The 19889-nt window shown below is 40.4% G+C and overlaps 1 protein-coding gene across 1 annotated transcript in view; it reads right to left on the reverse strand.

Annotated features, from left to right (window-relative positions):
• CD96 (CD96 molecule) overlaps window positions 1-19889 on the reverse strand; it is a 110583-nt gene that overhangs the window by 62229 nt on the left and 28465 nt on the right. Inside the window, exons 4-5 of the mRNA XM_003776170.5 lie at window positions 11743-11950; window positions 5574-5629 (exon numbers count right to left, since the gene is read on the reverse strand). Coding sequence (XP_003776218.4) covers window positions 5574-5629; window positions 11743-11950 — 264 coding nt within the window. The remainder of the gene's footprint in view (window positions 1-5573; window positions 5630-11742; window positions 11951-19889) is intronic.

Below are 19889 nucleotides of genomic sequence, written 5' to 3' on the forward strand. Positions count from 1 at the left end.
CCCTCTTGTGCCTTCTTATGCTACATCATTAGCTGTGAGTTGAGGGGCTCTTTGGCGTGATGTCTTTTGCTCTAATACAAAAACCTGCCACATGGAGGGGCCCTGAAATTTAGGTTAAAGACTCTTTTCTCATTGTAGTGCAGGAGTGAAGCTGTGTGCCATGTTGGAGCCCTGGCAAAATATTGACTTTGGGAATGCACAAGATACAACATTCACAGGTGTGACACTCTCCTTAGACATCTACGGCATGTCCATGCCTGAGGGGCATCAGGCTTTTGGGTCTTTAGTATTTTACAGAAATACTAAAATTAGCCATAAACTTTGTAAGTTTAACTAATAACACAGGAAGACACAGCTCACAACTGACCAAGTCCCCAGAGTATTTCCACACTGCGGGCTGCTAGAGTAGTGAACAGGTAGCAGAGCCAGTGCGTGCATGTTAACTTCAAGAATTTCTAAGGAATGAAGGAAAGGCAGGAAATTGCCAAGACCAAAAACTTGTGGTTGCTGAATGGTAGGTATTTTGCATACATTCTCTTACTTGATCCTTAACATCACCCTTGTGAGATTGGAGCCATTGCCCTCATTTACTGTTGAGGAAGTTAAGGAACTGAGCTCTTAGGGGCCAGAGTTAATAAGTGCTGGAAGAGAATTCAAACCTAGTTCTATCAGATCCCACAGTCTGTATTCCGGGTTAAAAAAAATTATTCCACAGTATCTGCTAGAATCAGTCACATAGCTGATTTATGAACATAAGGAGGTGGGTAAATGATAAATAGTGGGTAGGGAAGAAATATTCCTGAAATGTCTACCATGTGCCATGAACTCCATTAGAGCATAAATTTAATATTCCTAAGAACCCTCTGAAGTATTTGTTATTATCCCAGTTTTAGATATGAGTTACCTGAGGCTCATGGAGGTTAACTAGTTGATGAGGGTATGTAAGCAGCTAAGAAGTTGAATTAGGATTTGACACTTGTGCTATCTGACCCTGAAGCTTGATATCCTTCCATCATAATACTATTCTGCCTGGATACAGGCACACTAAATATGCATCCCAGCTCTGCCCCTTATTAGTGACTCAGCCAGTTGTTAAGACTTTCCAGGCCCCAATTTCTCATCTGTAAAATGACAGATGCCCTATCTATTTCAGAGGCTCACTGGGAGCAGCACAAGATAAAAGTACATGAAAGGACTTTGAAGAGTTAATAAATTATTAAAAATACAGCACGGATTGTAAGAATGTTAGAGTGAGGAGTTACTAATGTTTGGCAAGATCTGAAAAGATCCGTAGACAAGCCATGTCCTGTAGCTGGTTATGTGTGATTGGATAAAGAGATTACTCACTAATTCTCTAGGAAGGAAAATTCTCTGGTTTTCTTAGTTAGCACTGAAGCAAGGGTAGAGAAGAGGAAATTTTATGGCACATTAGGCAAAGTTCTTTTTTTTTTTTTAAACTGGGATTCTTGGATCCAATTTATGGTCCTACAACTGGATTGAGCCCATATTACCTGTAAACACTGGCACCAAGAATCTATTAAAGATCCTTATAAGAAACAAAAACAGGCTGGGCATGGTGGCTCATGCCTGTAATCCCAGCACTCTGGGAGGCTGAGGCAGGTGGATCACGAGGTCAGGACATCGAGACCACCCTGGCTAACATGGTGAAACCCCATCTCTACTAAAAATACAAAAAATTAGCCAGGCGTGGTGGCGGGTGCCTGTAATCCCAGCTACTCGGGAGGCTGAGGCAGGAGAACGGTGTGAACCCAGGAGGCGGAGCTTGCAGTGAGCCGAGATTGCACACTGGACTCCAGCCTGGGTGACAGAGCGAGACTTGTCTCAAAAAAAAAAAAAAAAAAAAAAAGAAAGAAACAAAAACGCCTACCAAAAGCTGTATGATTAGTTTATTTTTGAAATGTAAACTATTGAAATGAAGTTCACTAATAAACTTAGAAATTAAGTTAAGACACAACAAAAATGATTAAATCTTCTGCTGTATAATCAGGTTATAATAGCAGTGATATGGTTTGGCTGTGTCCTCACCCAAATCTCATCTTGAATTCCCAGTGAGAGGTAACTGAATCATGGGGGCAGGTCTTTCCCATGCTGTTTTTGTGACAGTGAGTAAGTCTCATGAGATCTGATGGTTATTATAAGCGGGAGTTTTCCTGCACATTCTCTTTTTGACTGCTGTCACCCATGTGAGATGTGATGTGCTCTACCTTGCCTTTGGCCGTGATTGTGAGGCTTCCCCAGCCACATGGAACTATAAGTCCAATTAAACCCTTTTTCCTGTATAAATTACCCAGTCTTGGGTATGTCTTTATTAGCAGTGTAAAAATGGACTAGTACAGTAAATTGGTGTCAGGAGAGTGGGGCACTGCTGAAAAAATATCCAAAAATGTGGATGCAACTTTGGAACTGGGTAACAGGCAGAGGTTGGAAGAGTTTGGTGGGTTCAGAAGAAGACAGGAAAATATGGGAAAGTTTGCAACTTCGTAGAGACTTGTTGAATGGCTTTAACAAAAATGCTGATAGTAATATGAACAATAAGGTCCAGGCTGAGGTTGTCTCAGATGGAGATGAGGAACTTGTTGGGAACTGGAGCAAAGATGACTCTTGTTATGTTTTAGTAAAGAGACTGGTGGCATTTTGCCCCTACCCTAGAGATCTGTGGAACTTTGAACTTAAGATAGATGATTTAGGATATCTGGCAGAAAAAATTTCTAAGCAGCAAAGCATGCAAGAGGTAACTTGGGTGCTGTTAAAGGCATTCAGTTTCAAAAGATAAACGGAGAATAAAAGTTTGGAAAATTTGCAGCCTGACAATGTGATAGAAAAGAAAATCCAATTTTCTGCAGAGAAAATCAAGCTGGCTGCAGAAATTTGCATAAGTAACAAGGAGCTGAATGTTAATCATCAAGACAATGGGGAAAATGTTTCCAGGGCATGTTGGAGACTTTTGCAGCAGCCCCTCCATCACAGGCCCGGAAGTTTAGGAGGAAAAAATGGTTTTGTGGGTGATGCCCCAGGTCCCCATGCTGTGTGCAGTCTTGGGACTTGGTGCCCTGTGTCCTAGCCACTCCAGCCATAACTGAAAGGGGCCAAGGGTACAGCTTGGGCTGTTGCTTCAGAGGGCAGAAGTCCCAAGCCTTGGAAGCTTCCATGTGGTGTTCAGCCTGTAGGTGCACAGAAATCAAGAATTGAGGTTTGGGAACCTCTGCCTAGATTTCAGAAGATGTATGGAAATGCCTGGATGCCCAGGCAAAAGTTTGCTGCAGGGGCAGGGCCCTCATGGAGAACCCCAGCTAGGGCAGTACAAAAGGAAGATGTGGGGTTGGAGCCCCCACATGTAGTCCCCACTATGCTACTGCCTAGTGGAGCTGTGAGAAGAGGGCCACCATTCTTCAGATCCCAGAATGGTAGGTCCAATGACAGCTTGCACTGTGTGCCTGGAAAAGCTGCAGAAACTCATCATCAGCCCGTGAAAGCAGCCAGGAGGGAGGCTGTATCCTGCAAAGCCACAGTGGCAGAGCTTGTGTCCCTAATGGGACACCACCTAGTAGAGATGTGAGAAGAGGACCACCATCCTTCAGACCACAGAATGGTAGATCCACCAACAGCTTGCACCGTGTGCCTGGAAAAGCTGCAGACACTCAATGCCAGCCTGTGAAAACAGCCAGGAGGGGAGCTATACCCTGCAAAACCACAGGGGTGGAGCTGCCTAAGACTATGGGAACCCACCTCTTGCATCTGCATGACCTGGATATGAGTCTTGGAGTCAAAGGAGATCATTTTGGAGCCTTAAGATTTGACTGCCCTGCTGGATTTCAGACTTGTTGTGGCCAGTGTCTTCCATTTGGAATGGCTGTATTTATCCAATACCTGTACCCCATTGTATCTAGGATGTAACTAACATGCTTTTGATTTTACAGGTTCATAGGCAGAAGGGGCTTGCCTTGTCTCAGATGTGACTTTGGACTCTGGACTTTAGAGTTAATGCTGAATTGAATTAAGACTTTGGGGGACTGTTGGAAAGGAATGATTGGTTTTGGAATGTGAGGACATGAGATTTGGGAGAGGTCAGAGGTGGAATGATATGGTTTGGCTGTGTCATCACCCAAATCTAATCTCGAATTCCCATGTGTTGTGGGAGGGACCTAGTGGGAGGTAATTGAAGCATGGGGACTTTCCTGTGCTGTTCTCCTGATAGTGAGTAAGTCTCACGAGATCTGATGGTTATTATAAAGGGGAGTTTTCCTGCACATTGTCTTTTTGCCCACTGCCATTCATGTAAGACATGATGTGCTCCTTCTTGCCTTCTGGCATGATTGTGAGGCTTCCCCAGCTATGTGCAACTGTAAGTCCAATTAAACTCTTTTCCCTGTATAAATTACCCAGTCTTGGGTATGTCTTTATTGGCAGCATGAAAACGGACTAATACAAGCAGTTATCTAAGAGACTAATATGTGAAACTGGCAAAAGACACAAATACTTGGAAAAAATATATGTATATGTGGTCATGCAAAACCATCTCAAAGAATCTAAGCTATGATTTGTATGCAACTATCAAATTAAATGACTGATACTCAGTGAGACCAGAGATTGTAAGTTATTTAATGTTATTGGTGTGAGAAGAAACTAGAATGAGAATAATTTTCTCTCACCCCATGTAATAGAAAATGTTAGAGAATTAATGAGAATATTTTTTACTTAGGGTTTTTAAAAGCTTGGCTAAAGTCATAAGGCCACAAGACAGTTGATTAACACAGATAATAATGATAACAAAAACAAGAACAATAATGTTTATTAAACACTTAATATATGCCACACACTGTACTTAGATTTTTTCATAAGTTATTTAATTTTTAAAAACAGCAACAATATGAAGATACTATTATTATTCACTTCATATAGATGGGGAAACTGACTGCAAAGACATGAAGTAATTTGCCCAAGGTCACAACTCGCAAGAGAAAGAGTGAGAAATTGAGTCCAGATCCTAGTGACTAGAGGCTGGTAACTACCACCCAGAAGAAGTTAAGTCAGAGGTCCCTATTCAATTTTCTTTTTTCTCCTGCCCTTCCTCGTTACTACCAAAGACATCGCCAGAGTTCTGCAGGAGTACAGGAGGGCATATCTCCTCCTGTCACTTTGAAATAAAAACAATGGGAAAGTGGGTAAAGGAAATGGATTAGAACAAATTAAACGTCAGCTGAGCAAAAGCCTCCTTCTTACACCAGGGCTCACACAGCTTTCTGCCCTACTTTGTCCTCACTATCCACCTGAATTTTTATTAAAGAGAAGTTTAAACAATTGTGACTGTTTTTTTTTTCTGAGAAATTTAAGGACTAAAAGTGCAGATCAAACATTCTGAGAGCCCTAAGTCTAAAAGTAAAAATTCCCATTCACTTTCTAGAAACAACCCAGCTTCCCTTCATCCCTATTAGCAGTTAATTGGTCAAGGGCCAAGGAGTAAATTTCTTTGAGAGAACATTCCTGGCAACTATGCAACCTGACACACCTTACATGTAATACTGTAGATTTTCAAAGGCTTTTATGTGACTCACCTCTACCAACACATCCGTGGAGTTATTTTCCACAATCACGGGGATTTCCGGTTTAGCTTAAAGGCAAATAAAACATAGTTAGTGGCACCAAATGTCATCCTACCTGGCCACTAGTGTGTGTGTGTGTGTGTGTGTGTCTATGAGAATCTTCATTCATCAAATAGTAATATTTATTAATATTTATAAATTAATATTTATTAATATAATACTGCCAGGCCCACTGTGTACCTGGAAGTATGCTAGATGCTTAGGAAACAAATGTGGACAAATAATATTCACTGTTCTTAAGAAATCTACAGTTTCATGGGAATACAGATAAACAAACTGGAAGTTATAATACACTGAGATAAGTACAATGATTAAGGACATGTAGGATTTGAAGACAGCTTTTAAATAAATTTTCTAACCTAACCTTGGAGGATAGGAGGAGGCTTTTGGAAGATGTGATGTGGTTATCAGTGATGAGTCAAGTAAAATTGGGAATGTGGAAGACTGGTAGTGCAAGTGGAGGATGGGTGGTGGGGAGGGAGAGAAAAGAGCAATGTTCTACATGTCCAAAGGCTTATGATATGGTTTGGCTGTGTCCTCACTCAAATCTCAACTTGAATTGTATCTCCCAGAATTCCCATGTGTTGTGAAAGAGACCCGGCGAGAAGTAATAGAATCATGGGGGCTGGTCTTTCCCATGCTATTCTCGTGATAGTGAATAAATTTCATGAGATCTGATGGGTCTATCAGGGGTTCCCGCCTTTGCTTCTCCTCATTTTTCTCTTCCCATTGCTGTGTAAGAAGTGCCTTTCACCACCCACCACGATTCTGAGGCCTCCTCAGCCATGTGGAACTGTAAGTCCAATTAAACTTCTTTTTCTTCCCAGTCTTGGGTATGTCTTTATCAGCAGTGTGAAAACAGACTAATACAGTAAATTAGTACCAGTACAGTGGAGTGTTGCTGAAAAGATACCCAAAAATGTGGATGCAACTTTGGAACTGGGTAACAGGCAGAGGATGAAACAGTTTGGAGGGCGCAGAAGAAGACGAGAAAATGTTGTAAAGTTTGGAACCTCCTAGAGATTTGTTGAATCACTTTGACAAAAATGCTGATGGTGATATGAAAAATAAGGTTGAGGCTGAAGTGGTCTCAGATAGAGATGAGGAACTTGTTGGGAACTGGAACAAAGGTGACTCTTGTTGTGTTTTAGCAAAGAGACTGGCAGCATTTTGCCTATGCCCTAGAGATTTGTGGAATTTTGAACTTAAGAGAGATGATTTAGGGTGTCTGGCAGGAGAAATTTCTAAGCAGCAAAGCATTCAAGAATTGTCTTGGGTGCTGTTAAAGGCATTCAGTTTTATAAGGGAAGCGGAGCATAAAAGTTTGGAAAATTTGCAGCCTGACTATGCAATAGAAAAGAGAAACCCATTTTCTAGGGAGAAATTCAAGCTGGCTGCAGAAATTTGCATAAGTAGGAAGGAGCCTAATGTTAATCTCCAAGACCATGGGGAAAATGTCTCCAGGCCATGTCAGAGACCTTCATGGCAGCCCCTCACATCACAGGCCCAGAGGCCCAGGAGGAAAACGTGGTTTCCTGGGCTGGGCCCAGGGTCCCCTTGCTGTGTGCAGCCTTGGGACTTGGTGCCCTGTGTCCCAGCCACTCCAGCTATGGCTGAAAGGGGCCAATGTGCAGCCTGGCCGTTGCTTCAAAAGGTGTGGAAGCCCCAAGCCCTGGCAGCTTCCACATGGTGTTGAGCCTGTGGGTGCAGAGAAGTCAAGAATTGAGGTTTGGGAACCTCTGCCTAGATTTCAGAAGATTTATGGAAATGTCAGAATACCCAGCAAAAGTTTGCTGCAAGGGCAGGGTCCTCATGAAGAACCTCTGCTAGGGCAGTGCAGAAGGGAAATGTGGGGTTGGAGCCTCCACACAGAGTCCCTAATGGGGCACTGACTAGTGGAGCTGTGTGAAGAGGGCCACCATCCTCCAGATCCCAGAATGGTAGATCCACCAACAGATTGCACTGTGCTCCTGAAAAAGCTGCAGACACTCAACACTAGCCTGTGAAAGCAGCCAGGAGGGAGGCTGTACCCTGTAAAGCCACAGGGGTGGAACTGCCTAAGATCATCGGAACCTACCTCTTGCATCTGTGTGACCCAGATGCAAGACATAGAGTCAAAGGAGATCATTTTGGAACTTTAAGATTTGACTGCCCTGCTGGATTTTGGACTTGCATGGGGCCTGTAGCCCCTTTGTTTTGGCCAATTTCTCCCATTTAGAATAGTTGTATTTACTGAATGCTTGTACCCCCATTATATCTAGAAAGTAACTAACTTGCTTTTGATTTTACAGGCTCATAGGCGGAAGGGACTTGCCTTGTCTCAGATGGGACTTTGGACTTGGACTTTTGGTTAATGCTGAAATGGGATGAGATTTTGGGGGACTGTTGGGAAGGCATGACTGATTTTGAAATGTGAGGACATGAGATTTGGGATGGGCCATGGGTGAAATTATATGGTTTGGCTGTGTCCCCACCCAAATCTCAACTTGAATTTTGTCTCCCAGAAGGCACCTGGTGAGAGGCAATTGAATCATGAGGGCTGGTCTTTACCATGCTATTCTCATGATAGTGAATAAGTCTCATGAGATCTAATGGGTCTATCAGGCATTTATGCTTTTGATTTTCCTCATTTTTCTGTTGCTGCTGCCATGTAAGAAGTGCCTTTCACCTCCTACCATGATTCTGAGGCCTCCCCAGCCATGTGGAACTGTAAGTCCAACTGAACCTCTTTTTCTTCCCAGTTTTGGGTATGTCATTATCAGCAGCATGAAAATGGACTAATGCAGCTTAGATATAAAGTCTCATTATAAACGTCCCTGAAGTGGAGCAGAGAAACATTTGATTCTTGTTTGGTTGCTTGGCACTAGGAAATATCAGGGAATATTTCAGTGATTTTGTTGTTTTACTAGATTTTAAGTGCCTCCAAGCCAGTATTTTATCAATTTCTTCATCTCTGGCACTTAACAGTGCCCAGCACAAACTAGACATTAAGTACATCATGTTGAACAGAAGTGGCTTCAAGTAAATTCTTGAGCACAGAGAACACAGCCTTCTAGGACTCAGTGGAAAGAATGCTAAACCTCCAGTCACAGATGCTGTCAGTGCCTGCTACAGCCACTTGCCATTTACCTTGGCATACTGAAGACCTCTTACTAGGATAACTCTTTGATGACTAGATGACTCTTTGCATAATGATTTATTGAGATTATGGGAGTACACCTAGTCCACAGGTAGTAAAAACTGGGAGTCCCAGAGGGTTAATAGGGATAACAGATTGAGAGATGGTAGTTGAATACCCCAGCTTTCTTGCCCTTTATGTGGGATAACTCTGATGTGTGTTCTATGCTGTCTCCCAGTGAGATGAGCTCTAAACCTATGGTGGTAACTGATATAATCTTGTACATTTTATTGTCTTCCTTCCCTTCCCTGACTCACTTTCTCACTCCTTTTCTGATGTTTCCTAGGATGACCTTTCAAATAAATTAACCCCAATCCTTATCTCGATGTTTTATTTCAGGGGAACCCAAAACCAAGATACAACCTGAAACACTAATGGGTGGAGAGGTGTCTCTTACCTCCTGTTGACAAATACCAGCAGAATAAAAGCCCTGAAGGAAAGAACAACTACTAAAAATTGCAGAGGTGACAGGGTGAGACAGATTTTCTTTGAGGCTGAGGACAATCAGATTTGGAATTTAGGAGTGGAACAGAACCCTGTGATGGGCAGGTGACTCCCTGCCAAGGAAAGGAAAACCAAAGAAGACCAGTGAAGGAGATGCAGGAAGTGGCAAAATTGTTGCAGCAGCCCCTCTTGTCCCTGGTCTGTTAGAGAATGAAGAGTTGAGCAATGAGCATTGTTTCGGAAGAAGAAATATGCTGGGTTTAGGGCATGTGGAATAGGTCTGATGTATATTTGGGTATTGATTTCAAGGTTTTCATGGGTGTTTTGGGGAGACTTATTCTGTATGAGAAATCACCAAGGGATGTAAAGTAGATTCTTATAAGATATGCGGTCAGGGCCACAATATATACTTGGGTAACACCTCAAAATAGGTTAAGGACTGGATGAGACTCCACCCAAACACAACCCACCCAGCCAATTTACTAAATGCAAAAGCCAGGAAGCAGGAAAAATCTAATTTTCTGAACAAGCAGGCAGGGTTTCATATTTTTAAGCATCCACCGAAAGGACTTCAAAGAAGAAACAAGAGAAATGTAGAGACAAAGAAATGTGGAATCCAATAGGGTGATAAAAGTGAGATATAAAAGGGTGAAAAACATTTAAGATCAAGATAGAGGTATTTTAATGCAGCAAAGAGATACAGGACATAGCATAAATGTTGACAAAGCAATTAGATCAAGTTATGGTGCAAAAAATCTTGATCAATAGGAGACACAGCTTGCCTAGATTAAAATTGATATTTCTTTCCACATTGAGGATGGCTGCCTTCATTGGTTTGCCAATAGACCAGATGAGGCAGTTTCATGTTTGCACTAAGACAGTCACACCCTGGTAAATAAACAAATGGTGATAACAAAAGAGATGAACAGCTTGTTTCCAACTCTTCACAGGACACTGTTTAGGCTCCGTAAGGAACCTGATCATCAGGGATGATTATTGCCTAGTCCATCCCTGAGGAGAGATGAAGAGAAAGGGAAGAGGGAGGATGCAGAGGGAAGGGGAGGACAGAGGAGGGAAGGGGGAGGCAATTTTGTGTTTTCTTCAAAATACTAAATTGTATGACTGCCAATAATAAGGCAATACAATTCCAAATAATTTTTTTTTGCTTGCTCTGCCCTTTAGAGAATTGAGGAACAATCTAGCAGCCTGTGTCCATAGGTTTGTGAAGTTATTTTCTCTTTGTTTATCTCATTTTCAAAAATAATTAATTGTCTATCCACCTCACTGCTTTTCTCTTTGCCTTCTTTAAAATTGACTTTCTAAAAAACACAGATCTTTGTCACAAAAAATGAAAAAAACATCCAAAGGCAGGGGCTTCCCTTTATTAATGATGTTTATTAATTAGTGGTACTTCCTTGTACCACTGGGGAAAATAGAATTTTAACCTTTCCTTCTTAAATTGGCACGCTGCAGATATTCTGCATTTTGAGTGAAGCCACAGTGGCGTTCACAGCTCAGCTCCACACTCCTGAGAGTGCAGGTTCAGAGGGCCTTTCCTAAAGGCTCCTTTGCTGGAAGGGCTGGACCTGGATGGTCTCACCCCAGCTGGGCCTTGGCAGGATAGCAGGGGAGAAGGAACTTCTGCAGTTTCCCTGGGGCTATATTTATCACCTTCCTTTTCTCACTGACCTTACTCCATCCACCTTGCTCAAGCAAGCAACTAAGACAATTAGACAACTAAGCAATTAGACTTTGGCAGTTACAATTAAAGAGATTTCCAGTATTCTGAGAAATATTAACATTGTAAATAAGATAGTGGTCACCAGGAAATTGATCTGTCTGTTATGGTTTGAATGTCCACTCCAAAATTCATATTGAAACTTAATCTCCAGTGTGGCAGTATTGAGAGCTGGGGCCTTTCAGAGGTGATTGAATTATGAGGTCTCTGCCCTTATGAATAAGATTAATCCATTCATGGATTAATGGGTTACTGGAGTCATGAGTTATAATGGGAGGGAAACTGGTGGCCTTATAAGAAGAGGAGGACAGACCTGAGTTAGCACATTAGCAAACTCTGTCCCCTCGCCATGTGATACCGTGTGCCACCTTGGGATTCTTCAGAGAGTCCCCATCAGCAAGAAGGCTCTTACCAGATGCGTCCCCTCGACTTTGGACTTAGCCTCCATAACTGTAAGTAATAAATTCCTTTTTTTTACAAATTACTCAGTTTCAGGTATTTCATTGTAAGCAACAGAAAACTGACCAATACAGAAAATTATTGCTTTCTGTATGATTTTATTCTGTTAATGGAATCATCATTCTTTAGCGTCCTACCCTCATCCCCATGCCCAGCAAGAATGACGAGTATACAGAGAAACAGTCTCCAGCATTGTTACCCACAGTGGCTGCTCTGCAGCATAATAGGGTGCTTCCTCTTCAAGGAAGAGCAGGGCAGGAGACAGGAGGATGCCAGGGAGTCTGTAGAACAAAAGCCCTTACCAAAAACCTTGACTGTGGTGGAGCTCCTCAAGATTTTGTCGGGACCGACTCTAATGTGGCAAGAGAACTTCCGCCCGTCATCGAAGATTTGGACTGGAGAGAGGTGGAGTCTGTAGTCTGTACCAAGCTTGACTCTATCTTTAAGTAATGTGGAATTGCTGATGAGGTGATTTTGGGAGATAAGTGTTTCCTGAGTTCCATTATCCTCCTGGTGAGAAAAATTGTTACCAGTTATTGAGTCCTCAACTGTGCCAGCTCTGAACTAGGCATTCGACAAGCATTGATTCATTTATTTTTTGTAAAGTAGAGAGGAAGAATGAAGGATTGAAATTAGGAGACATTTAGTATATTACTAGAGAAAGTATGATACACTTGACTTTCAGTTAAAAACTATTGTTACCCTTTCCTAACAAATGGAAACATTCTGTTCTTCTGACTAGACCTTCTCCTTCATGATCTTCTATGAACTGTATATCTGGAGCAGGATTTGGGGTTTGGAATGGGTGGGACTAACGGCAGATTTTAATTTTCATTTAAGAAGTTCTGACATCTTACTGCTAAGATGAGAAGACTGTATCAGTGTGAAGATTTCATAAAATCTTCATTTAAACTGGATGATTACAGCTATCCCTAAATTCCTTTAGAAAATGACTCTTTTAAGCTCCTCCCCGAGCCTGGACTAGGATCAGGTAAAGTGGCATTCTCAAAGTCTTGCAAGTGAAATGTTGACACCCAACAGTGAGTACCTCCTTAAATTTTGTGCCCTGGGCAGCTCCTTGCCTCCTTTCACAGCCTTGTTATGGTCCTAACCCTATTCCCTTTCTTCTGTGTTTGTGTTAGCGTCAAAGAGGATGCATGAAGAGTAGGCTGAAAATGTTAACCTGAATTTTAGAGATCAGAATATATTTGAGGTACTTGGTTCTTCTATCTCATATCCTTTCTTCGGTCTGTGATGAAAAGCCCTATTATTCTCTCTGTGCCTGGAATTTTTTTGGACAAACTCCCTGGGGTGTTACAGTGTTGGTTGACGTCAATAAAAGTGCTCACTAGAGGCCCAGGGAGGAGGGGATTCTTGACGGGCACAAGGGTAGAGGATGGGTTAGGTCTTCATACCCTGTTAGTATGACTCAACATTCTCAATTGAGCTGCTTTTAAAACACTCTGAGGCACAAGCTTGTCTTCTAGAGATTCTAATTCAGTCTGTCTGGGATAAGGCCATGGTTAGGACAATTGTTTTTAAGGTACTCAGGAGATCCAGGGCTGACATCTGCTGGCCTAACTCTAAACAACAGATGAATCCTTGTGCACAGTCATCAGGGGAAATGGAGGGAAGTAAAATGGAGAAGGGTAAACAGGAGTGCATTCAGTGGGGGGAAATGTTACAAAATAATGATAAGATCTATGAATTGGAATCTCTAGTTTTGAAAATGAGGCAGATCAGGCTACAAGAAATGGAAACCATATTCAAATATGGGCAGAAACAGAAGATGGACTAAGGCAGACTTCTTAAATAGTTTAAATAGATAATTCCAGAATATACTTAGTAGAAACTCTTATGTGAGACACAGTTCTTTAGCTGAATCTGGCTAGGATTTGTGTCAGTCTTACATACAGATAGTATTGTGTTATTGCCTGCAAATAATCACACTCTGCTGAATTCTTCTTCCTGAAACAATTTACATACCTTTATACCCTTAGAAAGAAGGACCCAAAAATCTGTGCTGCTGTTTTCCTAAAGAAGAAGAGCAAAAGAAAAAGGGAGAAAGACTGTATTACAGAGACAGGATCCCCCAGAGGAGCTCTAAGTATTGGGTGAGGACAGGAGAAGAAAGTGGAGAGCATGTCACTCAGCAATGGCAAATCTGGAAGTCAATAATTAAGAAGGCAGGTACCCCCTGCAGATCTTTTGGCACAGGTATGTTTGGCAGCCTCTTCCTTCTTTTTGTGTCAGGATTTTAGAGTTGAAAATGCTCTTTGGTCGTTTAGTATATGACTGCCATTTGGAACAGTTCCATCAACTGTCACTTTGTTGTGGGAAAAAGAGCAGTTACATGCTGAAGTTGGAGACTGGTGAGAAAAACCGCTTTTTTCTTTATTATATAGCAGATTGTGACTAGGTGGTTTAGTTGATAGAGAAAAAATACAAAACCTTCCAACTTATCCAAAGGTTGCTTTTTTCCCCTGGGCAGTTGACTTTTGCAGAAAGAAGGGTTTGTTCCTTCATTGGGAAAGATGGGATTCAGTTGCAAAGAATGCCCTGTAACCTACAAGATAAGGAGATCCTGAGACATTCTAGAGTCTTCAGTTATAAAAGAGGCAGTAGCAAGAACTTACATATGAGTGGCTGCCTTCACAGAGCAAATGGGAGGAGAGGTGAAAAAATTAGCACAGGCAAACAACAAAATGCCTAGGGCTGGGAGAGGGAGAAATGATACTATGTAATGACCACTATTAAAATTTCATATTCTTATTAGTCGTAGTTTAAATTTATTTAGCACCTACTAGATTCTAAGAATTCTGCAAAGTCCTTTCAAGTCTTATTTACTCCTTACAACTATGTAGAATAAATTGAGGTTAAAAATTTGATCAAAGATCACACAAAGTAAGAGGTATTTCAAAAAGCAAGGAGGCCCAGAACCGGGGACAAATAAGTCTCAGATACAATTTGTACTAATAAGAACCAAACTATAAAATAATAATAAATAAAAAACCTTTCTGAAGTATCTAGAGTGAGAAATTTAATAGAAATTTTAGAAAGCTAGAACCTTTCATGTAAGTTTTAGATTACAGGGGTGTGGGCAATTTGCTGATTGAAAGGGGCCTTTGTATGACGTATTGACCCACTTTTGGTGATAGGTGTTTAGAGCACACCTCAACTCCTACTTGACAATAATGCTCTTAGCTAACCTAGTCTTCAGGAAACAGACTGATAGAGGCAAGAACCTGCATGTGACAGCCTTATTTCTACCAGTTTTTTCTTTTCCTGTTATTCAAAGAATAAAATTGCCAACTTTGAAAAATATTAATAAGTAGACTCCCACATTTTAATGGGAAATATAGATTTAATGAGCTAACATATATGATATACTTACTCTAGTCCTGACACTTAATAGATGTTCAATAATACAAGCTTATTATTATCTAGTCCAGCCTATGATCAACCTGCTATCTCAAGAGTATTCACTATGTGCCTGGCTAAACTGAGAAATTACGGAGATTCATTGCTATGGTCTGAATGTTTTTGTCCCTTCCAAAACTCATATTGAAACTTAATCCCCAATGGCATAGTGTTGGGAGGTGAAGCCTAATGGGAGATCCAAAGGGCTCTGCCCTTATGAACAGATTAATGCCACTATACAAAGTGCTTGTAGTAGTGAGTTCTCTCTCTTCTGCTCTTCTGCCATGTGAGGACACAGTTTTTTTGTCCTCTCTGGAGAACACAGCATTCAAGGTGCCATCTTGGAAGCACAGAGACCAGGCTCTAACCTGCTGGCACCTTGATTTTGGACTTCCCAGCCTCCAGAACTTGAGAGAATAAATTTTCTGTTTATAAATTTCTCAGTTTCAGATATTCTGTGACATGTAGCAGCACAAAATAGATTAAGACAGTTATAAAGCCATGAATAGCTCAATCTGCTCTCTTGCCAATGTCAACCCATAAGGGTTGGCCCTTGGGGGACACAATGGCCATGAAACCCAGGAACAACAAGTTGATTGGAAAATACTGTTCCTTAAACAATATAAATGTATCAAGGTCTCAAAAACACACAAGCAACAGTCTGCCTTTATTTACAAATTTGATATTTTGTTCATCATGGATTTTCCCTAACTTCTTATTTTTAAAAATATTGTATTAAAATATTTATCTTGATTACTACTTTTTTTGTGCTCCCTTAGATTTTGCTCCTAAGGTTAAGGGCCTTCCTTTCTTCACTCTAATCCCAGCTCTTAGGTTGCATAGCTAGTAAGTAGTGGAGATCCAGGTCTTGAAAACAGCAATTTCCCTCCAAAAGTCACACTGTTAATGACTTTGCTATATACAGTCTCACAAAAGTAGTAGAAGAAACAGTCTTTGCCTTTCCTACTTATAATCTACTCAAGGGCTAGGTTTGGTGGCTAGTGCCTGTAATTCCAGCACTTTGGGAAGCCAAGGCTAGTGGATTTCTTGAGCCCAGGAGTTTAAGACCAGCCTGGGAAACATGGTGAAACCCTGTCTTTACTAAAAATACCAAAAAAAAAAAAAAAAAAAAATTAGCCAGGTATGGTGGCACATACCTGTGGTCCCAGTTACTCGGGAGGCTGAGGTGGGAGGATCACCTGAGCCTGGGGAGGTAAAGGCTGCAGTGAGCCAAGATTATGTCACTGCACTCCAGCCTGGACAACAAAGTGAGACACTGCCTAAAAAAAAATAAATTCTAAAAAAATTAGATTTTTAAACATAATTTTTAAATAGATTTTTTGCACTAAAAAAATCTACTTAAGGAGAAGAACAAACACACACACACAAACAAATATGAAAATCAGGAGCCACAGAAAAGAAACAAATGCATAATTAAATTATATATAGGAGCTTGATAAAATAATTAGCATGATAACGGCTGAAAGGGATCATACTGAATCATGAAACTGCTGTATATGTCCCTCAAATACTTGACAAATCCTAAAATAAGTCATTGAGGCTTTGTTTTTGAACTAGAATCAAAATTTTCAATTTAGAAGAGGAATCTTTTTACTACAGGCTGAGTATCCCTTATCTGAAATGCTTGGTATCAGAAATGTTTCAGGCTTCAGATTGTTTTGGATTTTGGACTATTTACATTATGCCAGTTGAATATCTTAAATCTGAAAATCTGAAATCTGAAATGATCCATTGAACATTTCTTTTGAGCATCATGTGTGCGCTAAAAAAGTTTCAGATTTTGGAGCATTTTGAATTTCATGTTTTCAGACTTGGGATGTTCAGCCTCCTTGATTTAGTGATGATATTTCATCTCTGAGCTATCTTGAGCTCCTTGAAACCAGCTCCATGTCAGAGCTGGCTGCACTGACCACAGCACATGGCAGGTGCTGAGTGTACAGAGCTCATTCGATAACTGCTGTTAACTGTATTGATTGCTACTCCTTTTTTCTCCAAACTGTTTCCCATCTTCACATTTCTTCTATTTATTCTCCATCCAGTCAGTGCTGTCAAAGCAAGCTGCTTGCAAAGCTCCCCACGTCCATTTTCTAGAACACCAGAACAATATATTTCTAACCATTGCTGTTGGTTATCAACACTTTGTAGTTTGGCTAGCACTTCATTTTTTTATTAAAGACAATTAGAATCAGCTGCCATCAGGTAAGAGGTTACAGTTTTGTTTTCTGAATAGTGAGGCATCCATAAGCATAACAAACGTTGTCTATAGTACCACTTACCTTTTAACATAAATAGCACAAATATTAAATAAGAGCATATTGAAGATATATTTATAGATAAAAATTTTAAGATAGATGAGAATCTGTAGTTATGTGCTTTTGTCACTAATATTGAATTGTTTGAGTTGGAAATATTCTTGTCCTCTTCATGATTTTAAAGGGAAAAATCATGAATTTCTTTATTTTCACTGACTTTGGGAACAAATATTCCCTCTTACGCATTTTCCCATCTGCACTACCAATTTGTACTTAAAGGTCCCAGGGTCTTGGTGTAGTATATGTCTGTCTTTTGCTAGCCAACTATTTAATTATCCAGCTCAAATATAACCTTTTCTAAGAAGCTTTCCCAGGTTCATCTAGTCGAAATTGAACTATTTTCCCCATGCTGCCATTTTTAACATTTTTATTAAAGGTGTACGTAATGGTAGGAAATATGTCCAATATAGTTTTGTATCCCTGCAGGACTTAGAGCTCAAAACAGATTCACATATGTTTATTGGACTGAACTGAAATTTATGCTGTGGGAAATAAGGATGATAGTTTGCTATGAAAACAGAATATTAGAGTATATTTAGAAGCTTCCAGAATAAGCCTGCAGAATTTCCCTGATGACTATATGCTTATGTCCCAGTGCATAAGATGGGAAAAAATATCACTTATCTTTCAGCTTCCAACTGCATCCCATCTAAATACACATATTCTAGGATTTCTTATATATTACTCTTCCATTCAGATAGATTATCAGTTTCCATTAGAGAGTTAACCCTTTGTGTTTACTTAGTTACCCCTCATGCTAGATGAATGTTAGATACACCGTCCATTTGCACCTGATGCCCGTCTACCTCACTGTATTCCCAGTCCTGCAATGTAACTTCCCAAAATGCAGAGTCTGTCCCATTAACACACTTAACACAGCCTTAGCATGAGATCAGGCACATGTAGCATAAGAGTTTATTTTATGAGACAGAATCCCAATAATAACCTTTCCTATGAGGGTCATAATTGAATTAATTAGCTTTTATAAAATTCCACATGTAGGAAGACATCACTTTTGTTTTTCAGTGACTTAGATAATTTTAGTTTGTAAATTGTTTCCAGGGTTTCATGAGTCACTTGGGGCAGAAGGCCTTTGAAGCTTCCCAGAGTTCAGTATAGGAAGTTTCTGCTCTCCTGAGCTCACCTTCATCATTTCTATGTTGTAATCTGTTTCCAAAGAGATTATATAATGTTTGTAAGAACAATAGGCTTATCATTCTGATTATTATTGTTAAAGAAGAGATTAAAAACCAAAAATATGGATTGGCTGGAATATTTGTGTCCTTTGCAGACGTGTAACAATTATGACACTAAGAGTTGTAGTTTATTCCCTAATGTAAGTGTTGCCAGTGGCACCAGCTTGTTTTTGACTTTACTGCACAAAAGAATTTGAGAGCAAGTTCAAAGTAAAAGGTGGTAAGAGAGCTTACTGCAAAGCAAAAGTACACTCACAGCTGATCACAGTGGGCTACTCAAAGGTGAGATGATGCTGACTGACACTAGGGAAACTCTCTTTAGGAGAGCCTCATATGATTATTCATGAAGGGGTGGGAAGGTGTGTTGCTATTAAGCATGTTCCGGGTGGTCCTCAGATGTGCATGTGCTATTGTTGTACATGCTGGTAGATACATGGCATGTCTCATTAACATCTTAAATCTCTACTCATGGGTGTGCTTTTTACTATTATAATGAGCATAGGTCAGCCCAAAGACACTAATCATGGGTTTCTGCACTTGCATGAATGTGAGGATTTTTCCTTTCTGTTCCTTTACCACCTTGCTGTAGGATGTTCTAACCATGAGCCCAGGGTGTGGTTTGTGCACTGTCAGGCAGTTTGTTCCCTCCATTTATTTAGGAAGTTTGTTCTCATTTAAGGGAGACTATAACCACCCTATGTAATCTACTTTATAAGGACATTAGATGGTTTAATAGACTGGCTGAATCCTACAGCCGTCAACGGTGTGGGGCATAGATGTAAATGAGAGGAGCAAATAGATTTTGACATTTTGAAAGGAAATGCATCATACATAGGATTTTAATCAGCACATTTGCCAACACCATGTTCCCTTTGAAGAAAGGTTTCTTTGGGAAGATTCTTCAAGTTGTTGGTATCATGGTGCTTTCTTTAAAGTGGCAGCATGGCTTGAGGTTCTAGTGGATGTTTAAGATTCACCCTCTCACTGTGTGACTTTACGTGCACTCTCTGGCATTCATTTACTCTAAATGTCCTGGCAGAATCCAAAGGTGATGTCTATATGGCCTTCTTAGTTTTTTTAAAGGAAGCTACTTGATAAACGGTGACTCATCAGTTGTCAAGTCTTTGATACTTAATGAGCTGCCACTCATTGAACAAACAGCATGAATTTGGTGATCATTAATTTAATATCAGAACAATGAATAAGACTGTGGGGAAAGGGGACAAATAGAAACAAATTAATTCAAGTATTTATTAAGTATTTATGAGTACCTATGCTCTAGACTCTATACTAGATGCTAGAGATTTTTTGAAATGAGCGATACAACTTTTTGTCCAGGAGAAGCTCAGAGTCACATAAAAGACACATACTGAAGGCTTTACATTTGCTTAGAAAAACAAATTACATACCCATGAGACAAGACAAGAACACTACAGTAAAAATATCTACAGTAAAGCTTTATTAAACCAGTTGCCATTGTTAATGAATTTGTGATAACTG

Source organism: Pongo abelii, chromosome 2 (assembly GCF_028885655.2).
Source record: "Pongo abelii isolate AG06213 chromosome 2, NHGRI_mPonAbe1-v2.0_pri, whole genome shotgun sequence".
NCBI lineage: Eukaryota > Metazoa > Chordata > Mammalia > Primates > Hominidae > Pongo > Pongo abelii.